The 22,081-nt window shown below is 39.0% G+C and overlaps 1 protein-coding gene across 1 annotated transcript in view; it reads left to right on the top strand.

Moving 5' to 3' along the window:
* Window positions 1–22,081, top strand: part of tbc1d9 (TBC1 domain family, member 9 (with GRAM domain)) — a 69,974-nt gene that overhangs the window by 7,372 nt on the left and 40,521 nt on the right. Inside the window, exons 2-4 of the mRNA XM_072584122.1 lie at window positions 8,231–8,341; window positions 20,441–20,559; window positions 21,308–21,536. Of these exons, the coding sequence (XP_072440223.1) occupies window positions 8,231–8,341; window positions 20,441–20,559; window positions 21,308–21,536 (459 nt within the window). The remainder of the gene's footprint in view (window positions 1–8,230; window positions 8,342–20,440; window positions 20,560–21,307; window positions 21,537–22,081) is intronic.

Here is a 22,081-nt window from a genome sequence, read left to right as displayed (position 1 = left end):
TTGAAAGGGAGAAGCTTGCATCATAAGACTAGTATTTTAAACCTAAATAAGAAAAGCTGATCTTGCTAAAGTGAACTGGCATACTAAACTGGCAGTTAGATCAGTAGAGATGCAGTTGCAGATATTTAAAGGGATATTTCAAAATACTCATTGTCAAAGTAGAATCTTTCTTTAGCATAATTATAAAGGGAGGACCTTTTTATCTGTTAATTGAAAAAGTTTGAAAAAGCATCAAACCAAAGAACAAGGTAGATACTTGTGGAAAGGAGAGTGACATGTCAGATTAGTCAGAATATATAAAGAACAGTAGAAAATGACTAAAAGATTAATCAGAAGGAACAAGTTCGAGTATGACTGGAAGCTTGCTAGAAATGTGAAAATGGTAGCAAGAGTTTCTACTGGTACCTCAAGAAAAAAGTAAAATGTGAATGTTGGCCCTCTAGAGTGATAATGGCGAGTTAATAGTAGATAATAAGGAAATTCTAGCAAATGAAATGAACAAATTTTTTGCTTCTACGTTCACTATAAAGGATAAAAAAATCCATCAATAGATGTAAAACAGGAGGTGGAAGTGAGAAAAGGAACATGATGAAATGACAGTTTTGAGGGAAGTGCTACTAAGCCAACTGATGGAACTGTAGCCTAGTAAGTCTCCAGACCTAGAAGAGGTTGCTAATGCAGTAGTAGTGTTATTGATGTTAATTTTCAAAAATTCATTAGATTCAGGTAAGGTTTCATCAGGTTGGAAAGTAGAAAATATAACCCCTCTGTTCAAGAAGAAGGAAGGCAGAAAACAGGAAACTATAGGCCAATTAGCTTCATGTTTATCATCGAATCAGCCATTTAAAGGGATTAGTTTCTACCCACTACAGAAACGTAATTAGGAACAATCAACATGTTTTTGTTAAGGAGAAATCATGTTTAATCAATCGTTTGGAGTTCTTTGATAGAATTACAAGCACTTTGGATTAAAAAAAGACCCAGTAGACATACTGTAGTTGCATTTCCCAAAGGCATTTGAGAAGATGCCACATCAAAGGTCATTGTGGAAAATAAAAGCTCAAGATGTACAAGGTAATGTTAGAATGCAGAGAAGATGGGCTGACAAAAAACAGGGAAAGTATAAATGGATCTTTGACTGGATATGATGAGTAAAGTCCTGGAATGATCTGTGCTTGGGCCTCAAATCTTTACAATTCATATCAATGAGTCTTATGAGGGAGGGAAGACATTGTAGCTAAATTACACCAAGATAGGTCGGAAGCATGTTATGAAGAAATCATAAGGAGGAATGTAGATGGGTGGACAAATATCTGGTAAACAAGTATAATGTATGAAAATGGGCAGGAAGAATAAGAAAGCAGAAACTTAGCTATATGGAGGATGACCTCAGAATTCTGAAATGCAGAGAATTTGTTTTCCAGTGCATGAAATACAGAACTTGGTTCAGCATGTAATCAACAAGGCAAATGGCACTCTTTTAATAAGAGAGGAAGTAAACATGTAAGTAATTATGTCACATTTCAATTATATAGGATATGGGTGAGACCACATCTTGAATACTGTGTGGAGTTTTTACCTCCTTATTTAAACTGTTGGAGGCACTTCATTGCAGATTACTTGCAATGAGTGGGTTGTTTTATAGGGACAGGTTGGACAGCTGGATTTGTTTCTACTAGAGTTTAAAACAGTGACCTTTGATTCAAAATCCATTTGCCTCAGTTCCGAGTATACTTAATAACCCAGCTCAACAGCCTGAATTCCACAGATTCAGTACCCTCTGAGAGAAGAAATTCTTCCTCATCTGTCTTAAATGTGCCACCTTTTATTCTGAGATTATGTCCTAAATTCTCCCACAAGAGAAACAACTTCTCTGCATCTAACTTGTCAAGTCCCTGAAGAATTTTAGATATTTCAACAAAGTCACCTCTCATTCTTTTAAATTCTAAAGAATACAGGCCCAACCAATTCAAACTCTCCTCATAAGACTGCCCTTCCATATCTGATAATGTTCATGTGAAGTGTCTTGATTAGGAACAGTCTTGTCTAAGTTATTGGCAGGCATTAAATTTCCATTGAGTGAGATGGTACAAATTTAGTTTTGGATTCATGGTGTAGAAAGAAAAATGATCTACAACAACAACATTTAGACAAGGCAGACATCGAGTGATTCCTTTTGCCTATTGGCATGATGCAGAATTATACAATATTGTACACATTAGCATAATGTACCATGCTAACAATGAAGCAGGTGTTCATCCAAATAAGGTATAGTTAACTTGGGTCATTGATAAAGATTTCAAGTTTGAATTCACTTCTTGATTTGTTTTTGTTTTGGGATGATGAAAGAATTTTGATTTCATGCAAGAAATACCAAATAAGATAATTGGAAAAGTTGTGTTCACCATTGACACTGTAATTCTTAGATGTATTTTTCTGTTTAATTTCTTCATTTATTCATTGGATGTGGACATTGATAACTACGCCAGCAATTATTGGCCATTTCTAATTGCCCTTAAAGATGGTAGTGATCAGTTACATAATGCCTAAACATGATCATAGATATTCAAAGTGCTGAATAATCAGATGAAGTAGTGTATTCTTGGATGCTGCCTGAACTGCTGTGCTCTTCCAGCACCACTAATCCAGAAATTAGTGTATTATTCATGTTCAGTTTGCAAAAGCAAATCCTATTTTTTTTAATGTTTAAATGATTTCTGCAATATACCAAGTACTATAACAATTTATGGGCAACATGAAGTTGCATAAGACCTCTGTTGCCTCGTTGTTTAACATCACTTACTATTGTATACTATATTAATTTGAGGCTCCATTATTGGTAAAGCACATCCCATTAACTTTTCTTAATATTCATTCATGACTTCACTGCCAAAGCCAACATTTATTGCCCTTCCCTAAGTCAGCCACATTGGTGTGAGTCTGCTAGCTTTCTTCTTTTAAAAATATTGGTGAACCAGATAGGTTTTTCCAATTTTCGACAATAGTGTCATGGTCATCATTAGACTCTTAATTCCAGACTTTTCTTTTTATTGGATTCAAATACCACATCTGCGATGGTGGAATTCGAATCCAGGTCCCCAGAACATTACTTTTGTCTCTGGATTAACGGTGCAGCAATAAAACCACTGTTGCCTCCCTTCCACATCAGCATACATTGGCAATAAAGCTGTGATAGGGTACCTTCCAATTCTGCATCCTGCCAATAGAATTCAGCATTTTGTTGGAAGTTCATGTAGACCACATGAATTCCTGAACTATATTCAGGAAATTTTTGTCCCCTGTCTGTCATTTTTGATTGTTCTAATACATACTTGAGAAGATGCAGAAAAAGACTGAGTAATTTCAGAGATGAGGAACTCCAGTTATATGATAAACTGGAGAAACTAGAGTTCACTTTGGAGAACAGAATATTAAAGAGTACTTTAGTTAGAGCTGCTAAAAGTCATGAAGGCTGTAGACAGTAGATAGAGTTAAACTCTCCCTATTGTTTGGTCAATAACTATAGGATACAGATCACAATTGACTGGTAAACAAATTATTGGTGCAGAGGAAGACTTTTTCTTACGCAGCAAGTGGTTAGGATTTTAAATGCATTACATGGATGAGTATTCAATTATGGCTTTAGAAAGGGAATTCGGTAAGAGAGAAAAATCACAGGGTTATGGGGGAAGGATGAGGAAGGTCTGGCAAAGACATCTGCTGTGTTGCAACCTTTCTAAAACTTATTTTGTGACCTGTTCAGCCTGCCATTAAATGTTCTCCGTTATCCACAATGTTATTAAAGTTCCTAAAACATTTTCTAAATATTATTTATAATATTTGACATGTTTTGGATCAAAAGACTAATGGTTGTGAAATTCAGTTTTGTGACAAGAGTTCATTCATTGCAGTCAGGTCCAACAGTTATCCCCGTAAAGGCACCTGAAAGGATGTGTTCTAGGATACTAAAAGAAATAACTCCAGAAATAGTGGTAGTAGTTGTCCAAGAATCCTTAGATTCTGGAAAAGTCTTGAAGGTTTGGTAAAATGGCAATGTTACACTTTCTTAAAGGAAAAAGACAAAAAAAAGGTACTTTTCAGCCAATTACCTTCATGTCTGTTACAGGAAAGTGCTATTGTCTATTATGAAGTATGTAATAGCAGAGCATTTAGGAATATGTAATGTGATCAAGCAGCATCAGCATAGCTTTATGAATGGGAAATCATACCTGACAAATTTATTAAAACTTCTTGAAGTAGCAAGCAGAATAGATAAAGGGGAACCAATGGATGTAATAGATGTGGATTTCCAAGAAGTGTTTGTTATGGTACCACATATTAGGCTATGTAAAAAGATAATAGTCCATGGTGTTGGGGTTGGTCTATTAGCTTGGATAGAGAGTTGGTTAACGAAAGGAGCCAGAGAGTTAGAAAAATGAGTATTTTCAAATTGGCAGCCTGTATCTAAGGAGTGCAAGAGGGATTAGTGCTGGGGCCACATTTATTTACAATATATGTTAATGTCTTGAATGAGGGAAGTGAATTTACTGTCACCAAGTTTATGGATGACCTAAACTTAGATGGGAAGGCAAGTGGTGAGGATAATAGAAGGAGTCTGCAGAGAGATATAGATAAGTTAAACGAGTGGGCAAAAACTTGGCTGATAAAATATATTTTGGAAAGATGTAAGGTTATTCACTTTTGAAAGGGAAAATATAAGAGTTGAATATTATTTAAAAGAGCTGCAGAAAGCTGAAGCCAAAGAGGATTAAGAGTTGTCGTGCCTAAAACACAAAACCAGTATCCAAGATCAGCAGGTAATGGGGAACACAAATGAAATGTTGGATTTTATTTCAAAGGAAATAGAATATAAAAATCTTGCTAAAACTGTGCAATGTGCGCATTAGACTACATTTGGAATATTGTGCACAGTTTTGGTCCACTTATTGGATGTGGTCTAGAGAAGGTTCATTTAAATTTATCCTGGAACTGGAGTTTTTTTTTGTGAAGAGTCGTTGAGTTGGTTTGGCTTGTACTTATTGAATATAGAAGAATAAGAAGAGACTTTATTGAATTGTGAAATACAGGCACATTCTCTATCTGGTCTATGGTGAGTGCAGCTTAGAATCATAGAACCCCTGAAGTGCGGAAAGAGGACATTCAGCCTATTGAGTTTTAAGTTCGGAAGAGCATCCCACCCAGACTTGGCCTCCAAACCTATCCCGAAACCCTGTATTTTACCATGGCTAATTCAGCTAGCCTGCACATCCTTTGACACTATGGGGCAATTTAGGATGGCCAATCTACCTAACCTGCATATCTTTGGACTGTGGGAGGAAACTGGAGAACCTGGATGAAACCCACACAGACACCGGGAGAACATGCAAACTTTGAACAGACAGTCGCACAAGGCTGAAATTGGACCTGGGTACTAATGAGTTCTGTACTTTCCCCTCCCCACCCCAAAAAAAACAATATTCAAACTTCATAAAGGGTCTGAAGTGGTCTTCATAAACAGTTGTTTTTAGAGTTTAAGAAGAAGAGGTGTTTGTAGTGCAGTGGTAGTGTCCCTAATTCAGAGTCACGAGACCAGGGTTCAAGTCCTACTTGCTCCAGACATGAATCATTACGTTTCTGAACAGGTTGTTAGAAAACATGAGGTTAAGTGTAATATATCCAAGTTTGTCGATGATACAAAGCCAGGTGGAAATGTAAACTATGAAGAGGATGCACATCGGATGTTAAGGGATATAGACAGCAAAAGTTAGTGTTCCACGAACAAGGTGGATGAAATATCAGCTGCTTATATTGTGGTGCTGTGGAGTCTGTCGACCATGTACATATTAGTTGTGAATGGGTGCAACCCCCTTCTTTAATTATTTGAAGGGTTTTTTTTAGCTTTTCATTGTAGTTTAGCTCCACTGTCCGAATCTCTAGACATCTCGTGTAAGGTCCAAGGTGGCCATTGAAGGGGATAATAGTTGTGAAATGTCTGTCCCTCTTCCATGGCTATACTCATGCCCAGCAGTCCTTTGAGAGGGAGCATGTGGTCTCCACTAACACTCTTGATGCTGTTAGACCAATGTGAGCACCGTACCAAATAGAATGCCTTATTTTCACCTCCAACTCCATTTTGATTTAACTCTCTCCTCCTCTCCCTATCTCTCCCTCATTGTCATTGTTGTGCATTTTACGTAAATTGATCAATTGGAAACAATTGATGTAGTGGTATGGATAATAGATGAAAGTACCATGTGTGTTTTGGGGGAAAAGCTGTTCAGTTGTGCATGCATTGTGCACTTCTGGATTTTAAGAAAACATTAAAAAAAAGGGGCTGTTGTGCAACAGTAGTGTCCCTACCTCTGAGCTAGGAGACCCAAATTCAGTTCCCACCTGCTCCAGAGTTGTAGCTTAATGTCTCTGAACATGTTGATTAAAAGGTATTTAGAACATGAAAAAAGGGCCCAATTGGTGCAGTGATAATGTCCCTACCTCTGGACAGGAGATCCAAGTTCAAGTCAAACCTGCTCCAGAAGTGTGCAGCAACATGTTTGAATGGGCTGATTATAAATATATTTAGAGGGCTGTTATGATGTATGTTACTGAAACTACCTCTGAGCCAGGAGGCCTGGGTTCAAGTCTCGCCTCCAGAGGTGTGTAATAACAACTCTAAATGAGTTGATCAGAAAATATCTAGAATAGTGAAATGCTATTCTCTTCTGTGAAGGTATTCTTTTTCGATACAAGTGCCATATGAATTTAAGACCATATGTTACAAACCTCAGTACTCAGATTTAGAATGTATTCAGCAATGAGGCAACAATGATAAATCACTGTTCTGAGCTTTGGAAAGCAGGAATTTGTTGTAAGCTGGTTTAATTGGGTGATGGCAAGTAACATTCATACCACACATGTCAGATAATGACCACCTCCAACAAGAGAATTGAGCTATTTTCCCTTGATATTCAATGGCAGTGGCATTATTGAATTCCACCATTATCAACATCCTTGAGGATTACTGTTGACCAGAAACTGAACTGGACTAGCCATATAAATGTACTGGCTACAGGAGCAGGTCAGAGGCTAGGAATTCTGCGGCAAGTAACTCATCCTGACTCCCCAAAGTCTATTCACCAACTACAAGGGGTGTGATGGTTACTCCCTGTTTGTCTGGATGAGTGCAGCTCCAACAGCACTCAAAGCCTGACATCATCCAAGAAATGGAGAGAGTTTGATTGGTGCCATATCCACACGCTATCCACTCCACCAGCAATGCTCTGTCGCAACTGTGTGAACTGCAGAAATTAACTCGCCTCCTCAGACAACACATTCCAGACTTTGACACCTTTCATCAAGGAGGACAACGGCAACCAATGCATGAGAACATCTCCACTTGCAAGTAATCATTCCGACTTGGAAGTTTATAGCTGAGTCAAAATCCTGGAATTCCCTTCCGAGTAGCATTATGGTTCTGCCTACAGCATATGGACCGCTGTGGTTCATGAAAGTGACTTGGCAGTGACTTCTCCAGAGCAACAATACATCGGCAATAAATGCTGGCCCAGCCAGTGATGCCCACATTCCATGAATAACTTGTAAATCTAAGGGAAATGGATCAAAAGACATCATAATGTAAAAATGAAAGCAGTCCAAGCAAGGAGCATATAATCTCGAAGAAATTAATTGTATTGTAATTTTAAGCACTTTCTAATTTTCACATTTTCCTAATTTCGCAACTTTCATTATCACTCATGAATTTCTCATTACATTGCATTACTTTGCTGTTGTTGGATCACATGACCAACTCAAATGTTGCCATATTTTTCAATGTTTCAGATTATTAGACTTACGAAAAGCTTTTCATGTGTAAAGAGTGAGAACGAGTTGTTAAATAATCTTTTAAATTATAGCTACATTTTGACAGAAGAACATTCATTTGCTCAATAATGACATACTAGACATTCTGTATTTAAATTATTTCACATTATACTTTAACTTCATGTAAGAATGCGGTACTTATCAGTATTTTTAAGAGAAACCTTTTCAAATAGTCCATAATAATTTTCATAAGTAGACTAATTACTTTTCATAGCAAGAAAACAAGACTGATCTAGGATGAAAGATTTGAACATGAACTTTTTGCAATATTTAGATACCAAGTAACTGTTTGTCCATTTATTTAGTTGTAATTATTGGAATAACTTGTCTTGTTTTGGGGCCTTCAATGCAGGTTTGCTTGTTGGGACACTTGATGTTGTATTGGATTCCAGTGCTCGTGTTGCACCATATAGAATCCTTTACCAGACTCCTGACTCCCTAGTCTACTGGACAATTGCTTGTGGTAAGTGCTAAAAGGATAGCTCATTATTATTGTGCAATTTGGATATTAAAACCTTACAATTGCTTTGTTTTCCCTCTCCTTTCTCCCTCCCCCTCGTTCCTGGATCTGAACCCAGAGATGGAACAATATTGGTAAAATTTGCTTTTGTTCAAACCTTGATAGTGCGAGTGCTAAGGTTAATATTTTGCAAGTGCTGTACTTGCCCGATAAAATGCTTTCACCTTTGAGGACCCTATTTCGAATTCAATGATGCATCCAAAACATTTGAGTAGTATAGTTAAAATTTTTTAAAAACTTTGCTGCAACAATGGTTTCTTTTTGTTTCCTGTGTATCTTTTGATGGTGTGCATTGCCACCTTTGGCATGAGCTGTTTCTATTTTTTAAAAAAGAAATAATTTATGCAATTTAGCATATTTTAGGTGAAAATGGCTATTTTGTAACTTATGTCAATTTATTTTCAAATTGAACATACTGTGTTATTTGTCTTTGATGTGTGGTCTGCCTTCGGCAAATTAGCTTCATCTTTAGGCATTTCCGAATATCTTCCTTCATTTTAGACTTTATACTCCACCTATAAAGATTCCAATTATCTTTGTAACTTACTTAACAGATGCACGTGAGGTTTGTTTAATTGTAAAATTACTCCAGTGTAATACTGCATTTATGTTCAAGTGCTAAATATATAACCGAGGTGATGTTAGTATTTCTGGGATGGATTACCACTTCAAGACCTGCCTGTTTGCTTTGCTACCTGGGGTACAGTATTGGACAAGAACATGAGAACTAGGAGTAGAAGTTTGAAGTCACCTCTTCAAATATTGCCAACTTTGATTTGATGTCCTTTTTTATTATGGCTCTGTGAAGTGTCTTGGCAATTTGTTTGCAATTTAAATGCAAATTACTGTACTGACAAAAACTATGAAAGACCGCATAAACTGAAGATTCCAGAGATTTGGAAGCAGATTAACATAAGGCCCATATTCAGAAGAGGGTTACAATGGATAACTGAGGTCCAAGGAAAAATAACAGGAATCTGTGTGAAGTAAAGGAATGTGTCCAACTGTGTATGGTGTGGGAAGCCCAGCCATTGCTGGAGATTCTCTTTCCAAAATCAATCTGGTAAGAGTGAAGCAAATTCATTCCCACAAAATTGGAGGATAGGAGTTCAAAGAAATTATTATGGTTGACCATATTAGAGTTTGCAGAAAGATTGGTGCAAAAGAATAAGCAACTCATTCTTTACTGTTGAATTGTATAATTCATCAAGTCGGGATGGGGGGGTGGGGAATAAAACAAAATGTTTACGTATTAGCCTGACATTAGTAAAAGGGAAAGTGTTAGGAATAGAATGTGGTAAACGTGATATTTTTTGCATTATAAGACAAAATCAACATGGATTTACAAAAGGGAATCATGTTGGAGTTTTTTTTAAGTGTGCAATTGGCCGGTTGGATGAGGGGAAGCCAGTGAATGTGGCACATGTAAATTTGAAAGAGATATTTGATAAGATGCCGCATGAGGCCATTACAGTATATTAATGCAGTTGGAATTGAAGGGTTGAGGACTGGTTACTTAACTGAAAATAGGTAGCGATAAATAGGCTATTTTCAAGTTGTCAGGCAATGAGTATTGGGTTACCACAAGGATCAGTGCTTTGCCTCAGGCAATTGGCAATCTATATATCAGTGACTTAGCTAAAGGATTCAGCCATGATATATCAAAGTTAGATGACCTTATAATGGTTAGCAGGTGTGGAGGGATGGTGGAAAGCAAGTTGTGAAGAGGACCCAAGAAATCTTCAAAGAGATATAAACAAATTTAGTGGATGACAAGATGCCTCAATGGGATTCAATGTGGAACTTATTTACTCTCTATTAGGAAGAATAGAGAAGCAGAATGCCCTTTAAAAGGTTGATGATTAGTAAATGTTCATATCCAAAAGCATTAGAATGTCCTTGAACACAAATCAAAGTTAGTATGCAGATATCGCAAATCGTAGGAATATGTATAGAATATTAGCTTCTGTTGTAAGAGCACTGGAGTGCAAGAGCAAGGAAAACCTTTGCAATTATTTACAGCTTTGGTGAAATCATACATGGAGTATTGTGATCAGATTTAGTCATCTTACCTACGAAAAGATAATATAACTTAGTGAATTTTTTTTCGCATTTTCTTTAGATTATTTCCTGAGATGAAAAGATCTTGCTATGAAGAAAGATTTGAGTAGAATTGGTCTCTATTCTCTGGAGTTCAGTAGTAACAACTGAATTATGTAAAATTCTTTGGAGGATTTGACAGTGCGAATGCTGTGAAGCTCTTTACTGTGGCTGGAAAATCTAAAACTAGAGGATTAGGATCAAATTACTTTAAACCAATATAATTTAGTTGAGTTTTTGCAATTCTATACTACAGACAGCTGATATAATCAAGATGATAACTGATGGTTTTTTGAGTGATAGGAATGTGACTTGGGAAGTGTGAATATTCAGTCAGCTCAGTTCTGATCTTATTGAAGGACATGATCTTAAAGAATTGTATGGCTGACCTCTACTATTTATTGCATTTTGACCATGCTGGACTTAAACTTGATGAAATGTTGAGCCCAGTCAATGTTCAATGAGCACTTCAACACCTGTGAGGTTATAATGCTATTGAACACTGTGGTCTTAATATCAACATTGCACACTTTCTGACCAGATTTGGTGTTAAATGGTTGCCAAGTATGTATCTGCTTGGACTCCCAACAATATACATTAGCCTTCTAATTGTGGAAAAGCAGTATCCAGAAGCCCATGCTGCACTTACCCAAAGATAAGTCATCCTGGCTGTAGTTAGTAACTATAGATATGTCAATAGATTCAATTAATAATCTGGGTGGAGCTTTCAATTTCAATGGGTTTGTAAAATGGGCAGTAGTGAATTTAGTCAGCCTTCAGCATCTTTTCAGGGACAACATTCTAGTTTGTAAGCACTTGCTGTGTTTTATTTTTAAAAATAAATTATTTCTGGATCTTTTGCCAGTCACATTAGGTTTGTGTCATCTGTTTCTTGATGTTTCCCCAAGCTAAAATAGCTTCTCTAATAACACTGTATAGATCCCTTCTGAATGTGAATGCCTCTGTCAAATCTTCTTATTAGGGTGAACAGCCCCATCTACTCCCAGAATCCCCTCCAACTCACTAGCTATGGCACCCCGATATTCACGGATCCTGTAACATGACCATAAGCAATGCGTAAGGGTGCCTGTGTTGATTTTACATTTAGGACATCCTGGAGATGCTCCTTTCTTGAACTTTGCCAACAGTTCTGGAGCCATATGGTCCCTGTGAAGAATCTTCAACTTGCTATTTATTCCATAACAAGATTTTCCTCCCATTCTCCCATATGTCCTCCCATGCTTCAAACGAAATTTCTTCTCCTAGTTCCTGACTCCAGACTCCATAGAATCTTTCCATATCCTCCAGGTCGCCCCTCTCTTTATCAGACTTATAGGGCTGAGCCAAGAGCGTGGTCTTTCTCTGCATGTAGTCCCTAATCTGGAAATAATTGAAGAGGTCCTTACTAAGTCGTCCATAGGCAGCACGGTGGCACAGTGGTTAGCACTGCTGCTTCACAGCGCCAGAAACCTGGGTTCAATTCCTGCCTCAGGCGACTGACTGTGTGGAGTTTGCACGTTCTCCCCATGTCTGCGTGGGTTTCCTCCGGGTGCTCCGGTTTCCTCCCACAGTCCAAAGATGTGCTGGGTCAGGTGAATGGGCCATACTAAATTGCCCATAGTGTTAGGTTAGGGGTATGGGTGGTTTGCGCTTCGGTGGGTCGGTGTGGGCTTGTTGGGCCGAAGGGCCTGTTTCCACACTGTAATCTAAACTAAACTAAACTAAACTTGTGACTTAATGGGTCAGAGGACAACAGGACCTCTTCCTCAAATAAATCTCCCAAACAGGAGACTCCCTTGACCTCCCCTGCCTTAAAGCTGGAGTCCACTGACCCCGACCTAAATCCTGGGGCTCCAACTAAAGGGGTAAACGGTGACGTCTTAGGTGAATTTATGTAAGAGAGGCCAATATCTCCCTCATTTTAAGGAAAGGAAAAGACCCTGATGACTGTGCCTCGTATTGACCTATCTCATTGCTGAATGTAGATTTTAAAATCCTGTCAAAGATGCTGGCTCTGAGATTGGAAAAGGTGCTGTCCACTATTATAAAAGACAACTAGAAAGGCTTATTAGGGGCTGTAGTTCTCCTAATAACATTAGGAGAGTGTTGAGTATAGTACAGCAATGCCAGCAGAGGTTAATTCCAGGTTTGGTGGTCTCCTTGGATTTCCCTCGCCCTGCCGCATTATTCTCCACACTTTGACCGTGTTTAGGGGAATAGGGCTTTTACAATGCTCAGCCATGGATTTCATCCTAGCCTTAAAGAGTAAATTATTGAGGGGACACCTCACCTGAGAAGCCTTGATGTCAAGCCATATTGACCCAGGATACTTGCACACCTAGTCACCCACATATGACAATAGGGCACCTATTTGATATCGCATCAAATCTGGCAGAATCCCCCCCCATCCCGGCCCCACCATACTCTGCATGAGCTGCAACTTAGTAAATCTAATGAGAGGGCGTCTATGACACCGGATGAAGGACGTAAGCCAGCCATTTAACCTCTGCAACACCTATCTGGCAGCAACAGCGGGAGCATTCTCATAGGATATAGTATCCGAGAAAGAAAGTTCATTTTAATCAAGGCTATTCAACATAACCATGATATTGGTAACCCCTCCCACCACTGCATATCCTGTCTTATCTTATCAAATAATTACACAAAGTTAGCTCTGTACAAATGATAGAAAACAAGGGTAATAAAAATACCCAGGTAAAGAAAACCTATTTTCCATCCTCCAGGTCAGGCCCTCCACCAAGCCCCCACAGGTATACATTCCGACTTTGTAAAGTTTATTCTATATCCGGAGAAGACGGTGAATAATTTAATTTTGTGTATTAACCAGGGTAGGGACTTTTCTGGATTAGCCAAAAATAGGAGAACGTCATCAGCGTAGACAGTAATTTTGTGCTGTCCTATTTCTACGTTTGGCACCACTATTTCAGGGTCCTTCTGAATGGCCTCTGTCAACGGTACAATTATGAAGGTAAATAACAGTGGCGAGCGAGGTCATCGTTGTCAGCTGCCTCTCGAAATGCTAAAGTTATTTGACAACCCTGCTTGTACGTACCGCCGCCTTAGGGTCACTATATAGCATTGCCACCCACCTAGTGAAAGCCCCACCCCCACCCCCAAGACCAAAGCTTCTAGGACACCAAAAAGATACGATAACCTTTCAGTGTCCAAGGAGACCACCAAACCCTGAACTCTGCTGGCACACCTGCACTATATTCAACACTCTCCTGATGTTATTTGAAGAGCTACAGACTCTAATGAAACCCTTCTGGTCGTCTTTTATAATGTTGGCAGAACCTTTTCCAATCTCAGGGCCAGCATCTTTGACAGGATTTTAAAATCTACATTCAGCAATGAGAGGTCTATGAGGCACAGTCCTCCGGGTCTTTTCCTCCTCTTTAAAATGAGGGAGATATTAGCCTCCCTGGAAGGCAGTCTTGGTTATGAGTGATTATACGTTCCCAGGATTGGCTCAGCTAACATATTTATGAACTCCTTGTAGAACTCATTCAGGAGCCTGTCTGAGCCAGGTGCTTTACCAATTTGGAGCTGTCTTACCACCGCTTGCACCTCCTGTGTTGTTAGGGGAACATGGATAAGGGAGGCTCGCTCTGCAGTTATGCTGAGGAGGTCCAGGTTCTTGAAAAAGGATTCCATGCTTGCAAACCCATCCTTGCAGCCCTAGTACCAGTATAACTCCACATAAAATTTCCACGATATGACATTAATCTTTTTCGACTTGTGAGTGATAGTACCAGTTCTCTCCCTAATGGACACAATAGACTGTGGAGCATTTTTCTTCCGAGCCAGATAAGCCAAATATCTGCCTGGCTTATCCCCATATTCAAATTACCTTTGCTTTGCAAAGGAGACATTCCTCTTCGCTGCCTGCATAAGCACTGAATTCCGAGCAGCCTGGAGAGCCATGACCCTCTGCAGCTTGACCACAGATGGTCTGTCATAATATATCTATTCGGTTGCTTTTAGCTGGGCCTCTAGCATCTGTTGCTGCTCACCTCTCTGCCTTTTCCTTGTTGCTGAATATGAGATAATCAAATCCCTTAAGTACGTGTCGGCAGTGTCACAAAGCACTGATGGATTACTAGCCGTACCTGATTTGATGTCCCAGAAAGCTCCGAACTCTCTTTTGAGGTATGCTATCAAAAGAAACTGATCCATGCGCCAATGTCACGTGTCTATTCCATCATCTTTTTAATTTTGAGATCTAAGTACACTGCCGCATGGTCCGAGATAGCTACGTTCCCAATTCTGCAGGACAATACTGAATCCAAACAGATCGGTGAAGCAAAGAACATATCAATTCTCATGTGGCATTTTGTGCAGGTTGGACTAGAAGGTAAAAATCCCTACCATTAGGGTGGAGATATCGCCACACATCCACAAACTTCAACTCCCTGCACAAGTCCACTACCTGTTTCGATTACAGGGAGATACCCAAGAGACCCATTGGTTTGCTGTCTACCTCGGGGTCCATGAGGCAATTAAAGTCTCCTCTTATGATGATATGGTGTGCCCCAAAAGCCATTAATTTAGAGATTGCATCAATTAAGAATTTAAGGCAGTGCGCCGGGGGACAATAGCATTCAGGATGCCATACTCTTTCCCCGTGTGTTAAGGCCTGGAGAATGATGAACCGCCCATATTCATCCTTGATTTGTTGTACTATCTGGAATGGGAGGTTCTTTTGTTATTAGTATGGGCACTCTTCTACTTTTGGAGTTGAAAGAGGAGAAGAATACCCTACCAAATCCTCCCTACTGCAACTTCACATATACCCTGACTGTTAAGTGTGTTTCTTGCAGCAGAGCGATGTCAACCCTTTCCTTTCTAGGTTTGAGAGCACCTTCTTTCTTTTAAACGGAGAGTGGATCCCTTTTATATTCCAGATGCACCATCTAAACGAACCATGAGCCATGACTGCCCGCAGACCCTGAAAAGAAGAAACTTATTCTGTGCTGAGTGGAAAAAATAGAGAATTTATAAGATCTAAAATCTATCCCACTATCCAAAGATGAGCAGGTTAGGTGAACTGGCCATGCTAAATTGCCCATAGTGTTAGGTGTAGGGGAATGCATCTGGGTGGGTTGCTGTTCGGAGGGTCGGTGTGGACTTGTTGGGCCGAAGGGCCTGTTTCCACACTGTAAGTAATCTAATCTAATCTAATCTAATATTACCAGAACTAAAACAAACTAACCACTACACTTAACTGAACCAAACAAACATATAAGCAACAAACCGCTGGAGATTTCCTAAAGGGTGTATTCGTCCCAAACCTTACAACCATCCTGGTTCCTTCCAGCTAAAGGTGCACCCCAGACCCAAGCAATTCAAAGACAAAGAAAACCTATTATTTACACAGATGGGAGATAACAGCGGGTGCCCACCCTGTCCCCTCCATACATCGACCCCATTCATTTTCCATTTTTAAAAAATTCACCCCTCACCATTGTCCATAATTGTCTTTTTTTTTAATCCACCGACCCGAATCACATACTTCAAAGAATCCAAAATGTTCCTCGCTTTTTCTTCTGAGTTAAAATTATAAACAGACCCTCAATGATGAAAGCGCAGTACTGCCGGGTACCTCAAAGAGTATTGGTTATTTAAGTCTCTCAATTTCTTCTTGATCTCATCAAAGGATTTCCTCTTCTTGATTATGGCACCAGAGAAGTCCTGAAAAAACATAATTTTCGACCCTTTTCAACCAAGGCCTGTGAATCACTTTCCAGTCTTCTGGAGGCTTCCATTGTCAGCTGCTTCTCTTTATAGCCTTGGAGTCTCAAGGTCATCAACTTGATCCAACAGAGTCCGAACCCGATCTTCCAGTGTTTGGATCCATCCCTCTGAATTTTTCGCTGCAGTCTCTGACACTGCAGTCCTTTGTTCAACTGCCTTGACGTGTCAATCCAATGTTTGGATCTCCTGCTCATGCTTTTTTAGCATGGCAGAGATCGGTTCCAGTGCCGAGTCAATTCTCTCTGAGTTTAACAAACTCTGAGACTAGTTTCTGTTGGTCCAACAGGTACAAATGTGTCGCCATGGGAGTCTGGGCTACTGCAGTCGGCGTCTCCTGTATTGTAGGGGAGTGCCCTGCTGGCTGCAATCCTTTGGCTCCCGTTCCTTTATTAGACTTCATCTTGTTCCCAGATTGTCAGGATGCGAATTGAAAAGGTTCTAGGTACTTTGTTATTTTAATGAACTTTTCTTATGAATGACTCGCGAGAGTGGTGGTGAAAACCCACCTTACTTGGGTTTTGGTGTGGAGCCCTAGCACAGCAGACCTATCCGATCGCCACCATCTTGGATCCTCCAGATGGTAACATTGATAGTAACATTATTATATGGTATTTCATCTGTGTGTTCATAGACACTGATTTTGTTGCCTTATCCTTTTCTACTATCTTTTCTACTATCCAACAACTCAATCAAGTTAGTTCAACAAAATTTGTCTTTAACAAAATTATGCTAGCATGCCTTAGTTAGTCCAAACTTGTATTCAGTGACTGCTATTTTGTCCTGGATTAACATTTCCAAAAATCTCTATGCCATTGATGTTTATTTGGCTTGTCTATCGTTGATGGTTCATTTGGCAGGAATTTCAATGTTTCCACCTCCTGGTACTTCCCTTTTACCTAAGAAAGATTTAAAGATTATGGCAAGTACTTCCATAATTCCCTTTGGTATATTCAGTTGCGTGCCATCTATATATGGTGGCATACCTAACTTAAATTCAACTACCTTTGCAGTACTACTTTGTCAGCTTTTTTTCTATCCAGTATTTTGTTTCATGTGGGTTCAGCTTGCTTTTTTCACATTGGGTATTTGATAATTTCTTTCTAAGTTCAAAGTGTTGTCCTGTACTTTTTAAGGTCCATAATTAGTCCCAATGCATCTCCTTTACCCTTTCATTGTCTGTATGCGTATTGGAGACTTCTAAATGCTCTTTTGTGTTAGTGAAGACAGAACAATTTAGCAACTATCCTGTTTCAGCATTGTTTTCACTTTTATTGCCAATCTGGCATCTATTATACACATTCACTGCTTCATCTTGCTCTACATCCTCTTTGACATCTAGGGTGCTTTTGAATTGGTTGTCTTGTCGTCTTTTGTGGAATGTACTCTAACAATAACTGGACTCTCAATTTTTATGGCTTGTCTTGTTGAAGTATATTTTGCCTGTGAGTCTTTGATTACAATTTACCTTGACCAGATCAATTCTTAACCAGCAAAAAAAAGGTCCTCCTCTAAGTATTGTTTCTACGTTTGACTTGTACTTTATATTGTGATCACTGTTCCCTAAGTGGTCCCCTGCTGACACCTGTAAACTTGACACACTTCATTCTGCAAAATCCAATCCATTGATTGCTTCCTGCTTCACTTGACCAGAACAGTAGAAAATTCTCCTGAACACACTTCAGCAATTCTTCTATAAATAAGATAAAGAACTGCAAATGTGAAACAAAGACAAAGTGCTGGAGGATAGGCCTGGCAGCATCTGTAGAGAGAAAAGCAGTTAACATTTTGAGTCAAGTGACCTTTCATCAGAACTGGAATTCTGAAATTCTCTTTGTCCTTTACACTGTTAGTATCCCAGTCAATATGATAATTTAAGTCCCCATTTTCTTTACTCCTATAGTTCTTGAACCTCTTTGTCACTTGGCTGCAGGTTTGCTTCTGTATATCCTTCCTAGCAATTTGTGACCTAAAGAATGGATCTAGTTGTGTAACGGCATCTCTGTTGATTTTTAATTCTAAATCAATAGATTCTGGTCAGAAGTCACACAACACCAGGTTATAGTCTAACAGAGCACCTGATGAAAGAGCAGTGCTCTGAAAGCTTGTGATTTTAAATAAACATGTTCGATTATTACCTGGTGTTCCGTGACTTCTAATCTTGTTCACCCTAGCCCAACACCGGCACTTCCACATCAGTAGAATCTAGGAGATATCTTCCTAGCCTCTGACTGCCATAGGCATTAGTAAGAAAGTTAGAGATGGCTAGTGAGGAGCTTTTTGATGCTGAGAGCAAAAAGTCCCATTCTCTCACTGAGTGAACAGTGAGACTCAATACTCACCAGTGAGCAGCAAGAGACTTACTTACATGTATTGACATTCTTGCTATTATATCATCTTGCCTTCTTTATATACAGTTCTTCATTCTCTTGCCCATCTGGTAGAAACTGATAGGTGTCAATTCCAAGCAAGAAAGAGCAGTAACCTGGCAATGCCAACTTGCTGCTTGCACCTCGCACCATCCTGAACAACAGTCAGTAACATCTCACAGCATACTCCATGGACGTTGACTATTCATACCACCATCCCAAGGTTCTGTGTTTAAAGCAGGATGCCAATTTCTCTCTTTACGTGTCTGGGGCAATGGACAGGAACCATGCAAAGCAGCAGTGGATCACCAGTGTTGGATTGCTGAGCTTTAAAGATATTTATTCCTGGTTCCGATTCTATTGCTACGAGCACTTCTGACTGGGGTGATTAGGAAAATACGACAAGCAGGGCACATTTTGGAGTGTGGTGAGTTTGAGAAGACTGTGAGCAAACTTGCTAGGCTTCAACGAGAAAAATACTGCATGAAACTCACCAAGAATGACACTTCACTGCTTTCTGGTAAGATCCAGCTCTCGGTCTTTGATTCCATCACTATATCCTCTTAAGTCAGTATTTTCACATGATCTCACTCACACCTTTTTTTTCCTTTCCTTTATTTCCTAAGCACCTATATCCTAAAATATTTATTACTCAATCCCTGCACTTTATGGTGGTAAGGATTTTATTATCAATCCCATCTCATGGGGCTATTTACCATGTTTTATATGTTTGCAAACCTATCTTAGGGCGACAAGTTGGCTTAGTAGTTAGCACTGCTGCCTCACAGCACCAGAGACCCAGGTTTGATTCCAACCTCGGTGACTGTGTGGAGTTTGCACATTCTCCCCATGTCTGTGTGGGTTTCCTCCGGGTACACCGGTTCCTCCCACAATCCAAAGATGTGCAGATTAGGTGAATTGGCCAAGTTAAATTGCCCACAATGTTCAGAGATGTTTAAGTTAGGTGCATTAGACAGGGAACATGTACAGTAATGGGGTTGGGGGGTGGAATATTCTTCAGAGGGTCGGTGTGGATTTGTTGGAGCGGATGGCCTGTTTCCACACAGTAGGGATTCTATGAATTTTCTTATGTTCTGATCACACCAGATAACTGCTGTTTCTGACTTCAGATTCCTGAATCTTTCAATTATTTGTGCAACTTGTTTTTCCATTGCTACTTCCTTGCACAAAAGCCCTGCCGAATGTTTTGAAATTCTCCCCACACTGAACTGAACCTCCTTGCTCGGATGTTGATCCCAGTTCTCTTGAGGTGCAGTCCTTAAGAATGCCAACATAGAACTAAGAAATATTAGCATATTAAAAAGGTAAAGTGCATTGGATTATTTTATAATGTTGTATAGACTGATATAACTAACAGAAGATGAATGTTCTTGATTATCTATCACATAATACATGTGACTGTATATAAACAGAATGTTCTTTGTTTCTGACTGTATGTAGGTCCTGGCTACCAATCTTGCACTGTTCCAGAGACCTCCAAGCTTTTTAGAATAAAGAATAATTAAAACTGACTTTTCTCTCTGACAACATTGGCTCAGACTGTTCCTATGAACTACCTTTTTTTTTGTAGCTCATTCTTTTTTTGTAGCTGATGTTTAGCGTTCTTTATTTCTTTTTTGGGATAGGAAAACTGTTAATTCCATTAGCTACCTCCTTGATACTACAATCTTTATATATATCTTCAACTGATAAGTAATACCATTTGTTTGGATATGTTTGATTTGAATAGAAAGATATAAACATGGATTCCTAGATATTTGAAATATTATTGCTTCCTTAGGTGGCTCAAGGAAAGACATAACTGAACACTGGGAATGGATGGAGCACAATTTACTACAGACACTTTCAATCTTTGAGAATGAAAATGATATCACTACATTTGTTAAGGGTAAAATACAGGTAACCAATGCCAAAATAACAATAGTTAAACTGAGCTAAATATTAAAGTACATGATGAATTTATAATTCATGGGAGGTAATGGCCTAGTGGTATTATCACTGGATTGTTAATCCAGAAACCCAGGTAATATTCGGGGGACCTGGGTTTGAATCCCACAGATGGTAGAATTTAAATTCTATGAACAAGATCTGGAATTAAGAGTTGAACGATGACCATGATGCCATTGTTGAATTATTGGAAAATTCCCATCTTGTTCACTAATATATCCTTTAAGGAAGGAAACTACTATTCTTACCTGGTCTGACCTTGATGTGACTCTAGACCCACAGCAAAGTGATTTGATTCTTAACTGCCCTCTGGGCCATTAGGGATGGGCAATGAATGCTGGCCTAACGAAACTCCATTCACCACCACCCCCCCCCCCCCAACTAAACAACCCCATGGATGAATTATTTAAAAATTGAACAATATAGCAGGATTAACACTGAATACTGATTCAGAAAGAATGGATGTTACAAGGAACTTCAGTGACTTGATTTTTTTTCCCAACTTTAGAATGAAAATGTTAATTTTAAACGTTTACTCGTGTTATATAATTTTTAAAAATATTTTTCCTCTTTCCCTCTTCATTTTTAATTTTTGGAAAGATAAACTTGATTTTATTTCTGTGTCTTTGTAACAGTCTTTGTTTTAATATAGTATGGCATTGTATTAGTCTTAACTGTGAATAATTTTCTTTGATTCTAGGGTATAATTGCAGAATATAACAAAAATAATGATATAAAGGAGGATGATGACACAGATAAATTTAAAGAAGCTATTTTAAAATTTCGTAAGCTATTTGGGATGCCAGAAGAAGAAAAGCTGGTTAACTATTACTCTTGTAGTTATTGGAAGGGTCGGGTACCACGGCAGGGTTGGATGTATCTCAGCATTAATCATCTCTGTTTTTACTCATTTTTGCTGGGAAAAGAAGGTATAGTATTCTTTTTTTATATTCAACTTGAAAAATAGAGTAGCAGTTAACACTATAGTATTGAAGTTGGACTTTTTTTTTAAAACAATCCCAAATGTTAGCAAATTTTGAGAAGATTTGTAGCTCAGATTGATGGTAAATCTGTAAATTAGCTTGCTGAGCTTAAAGATTTCTTTTCAGATGCTTCGTCAGTCTACCAGGTAACATCATCAGTGAGAGTCTCTGGTGAAGCACTGGTGGTATGTCCCGCCTCTCTTTATAGGTCTTGGTTTCTCAAGGTGGGTGATGTCATTATTGGGTTTTTTTTTTCAAGGGAAGATATCCATAAGATGCCACCAGCAAAACTAACGTCATTTACAAGATACCATGCAAGAACTTTTTTTTTAAAAACTACATCGGACAAACTAGCAGGAAACCTGCCACCAGGGTACATGAACACCAACTGGCCACCAAAAGACATGACCCACTCTCACTAATTTCCATGCATACAGACAAAGAAGGACACCACTTTGACTGAGACAACATGCAGACATCCTAGGACAGGA

Source organism: Chiloscyllium punctatum, chromosome 14 (assembly GCF_047496795.1).
Source record: "Chiloscyllium punctatum isolate Juve2018m chromosome 14, sChiPun1.3, whole genome shotgun sequence".
Lineage (NCBI taxonomy): Eukaryota > Metazoa > Chordata > Chondrichthyes > Orectolobiformes > Hemiscylliidae > Chiloscyllium > Chiloscyllium punctatum.
This window is presented reverse-complemented; position numbering and strand designations above follow the sequence as displayed.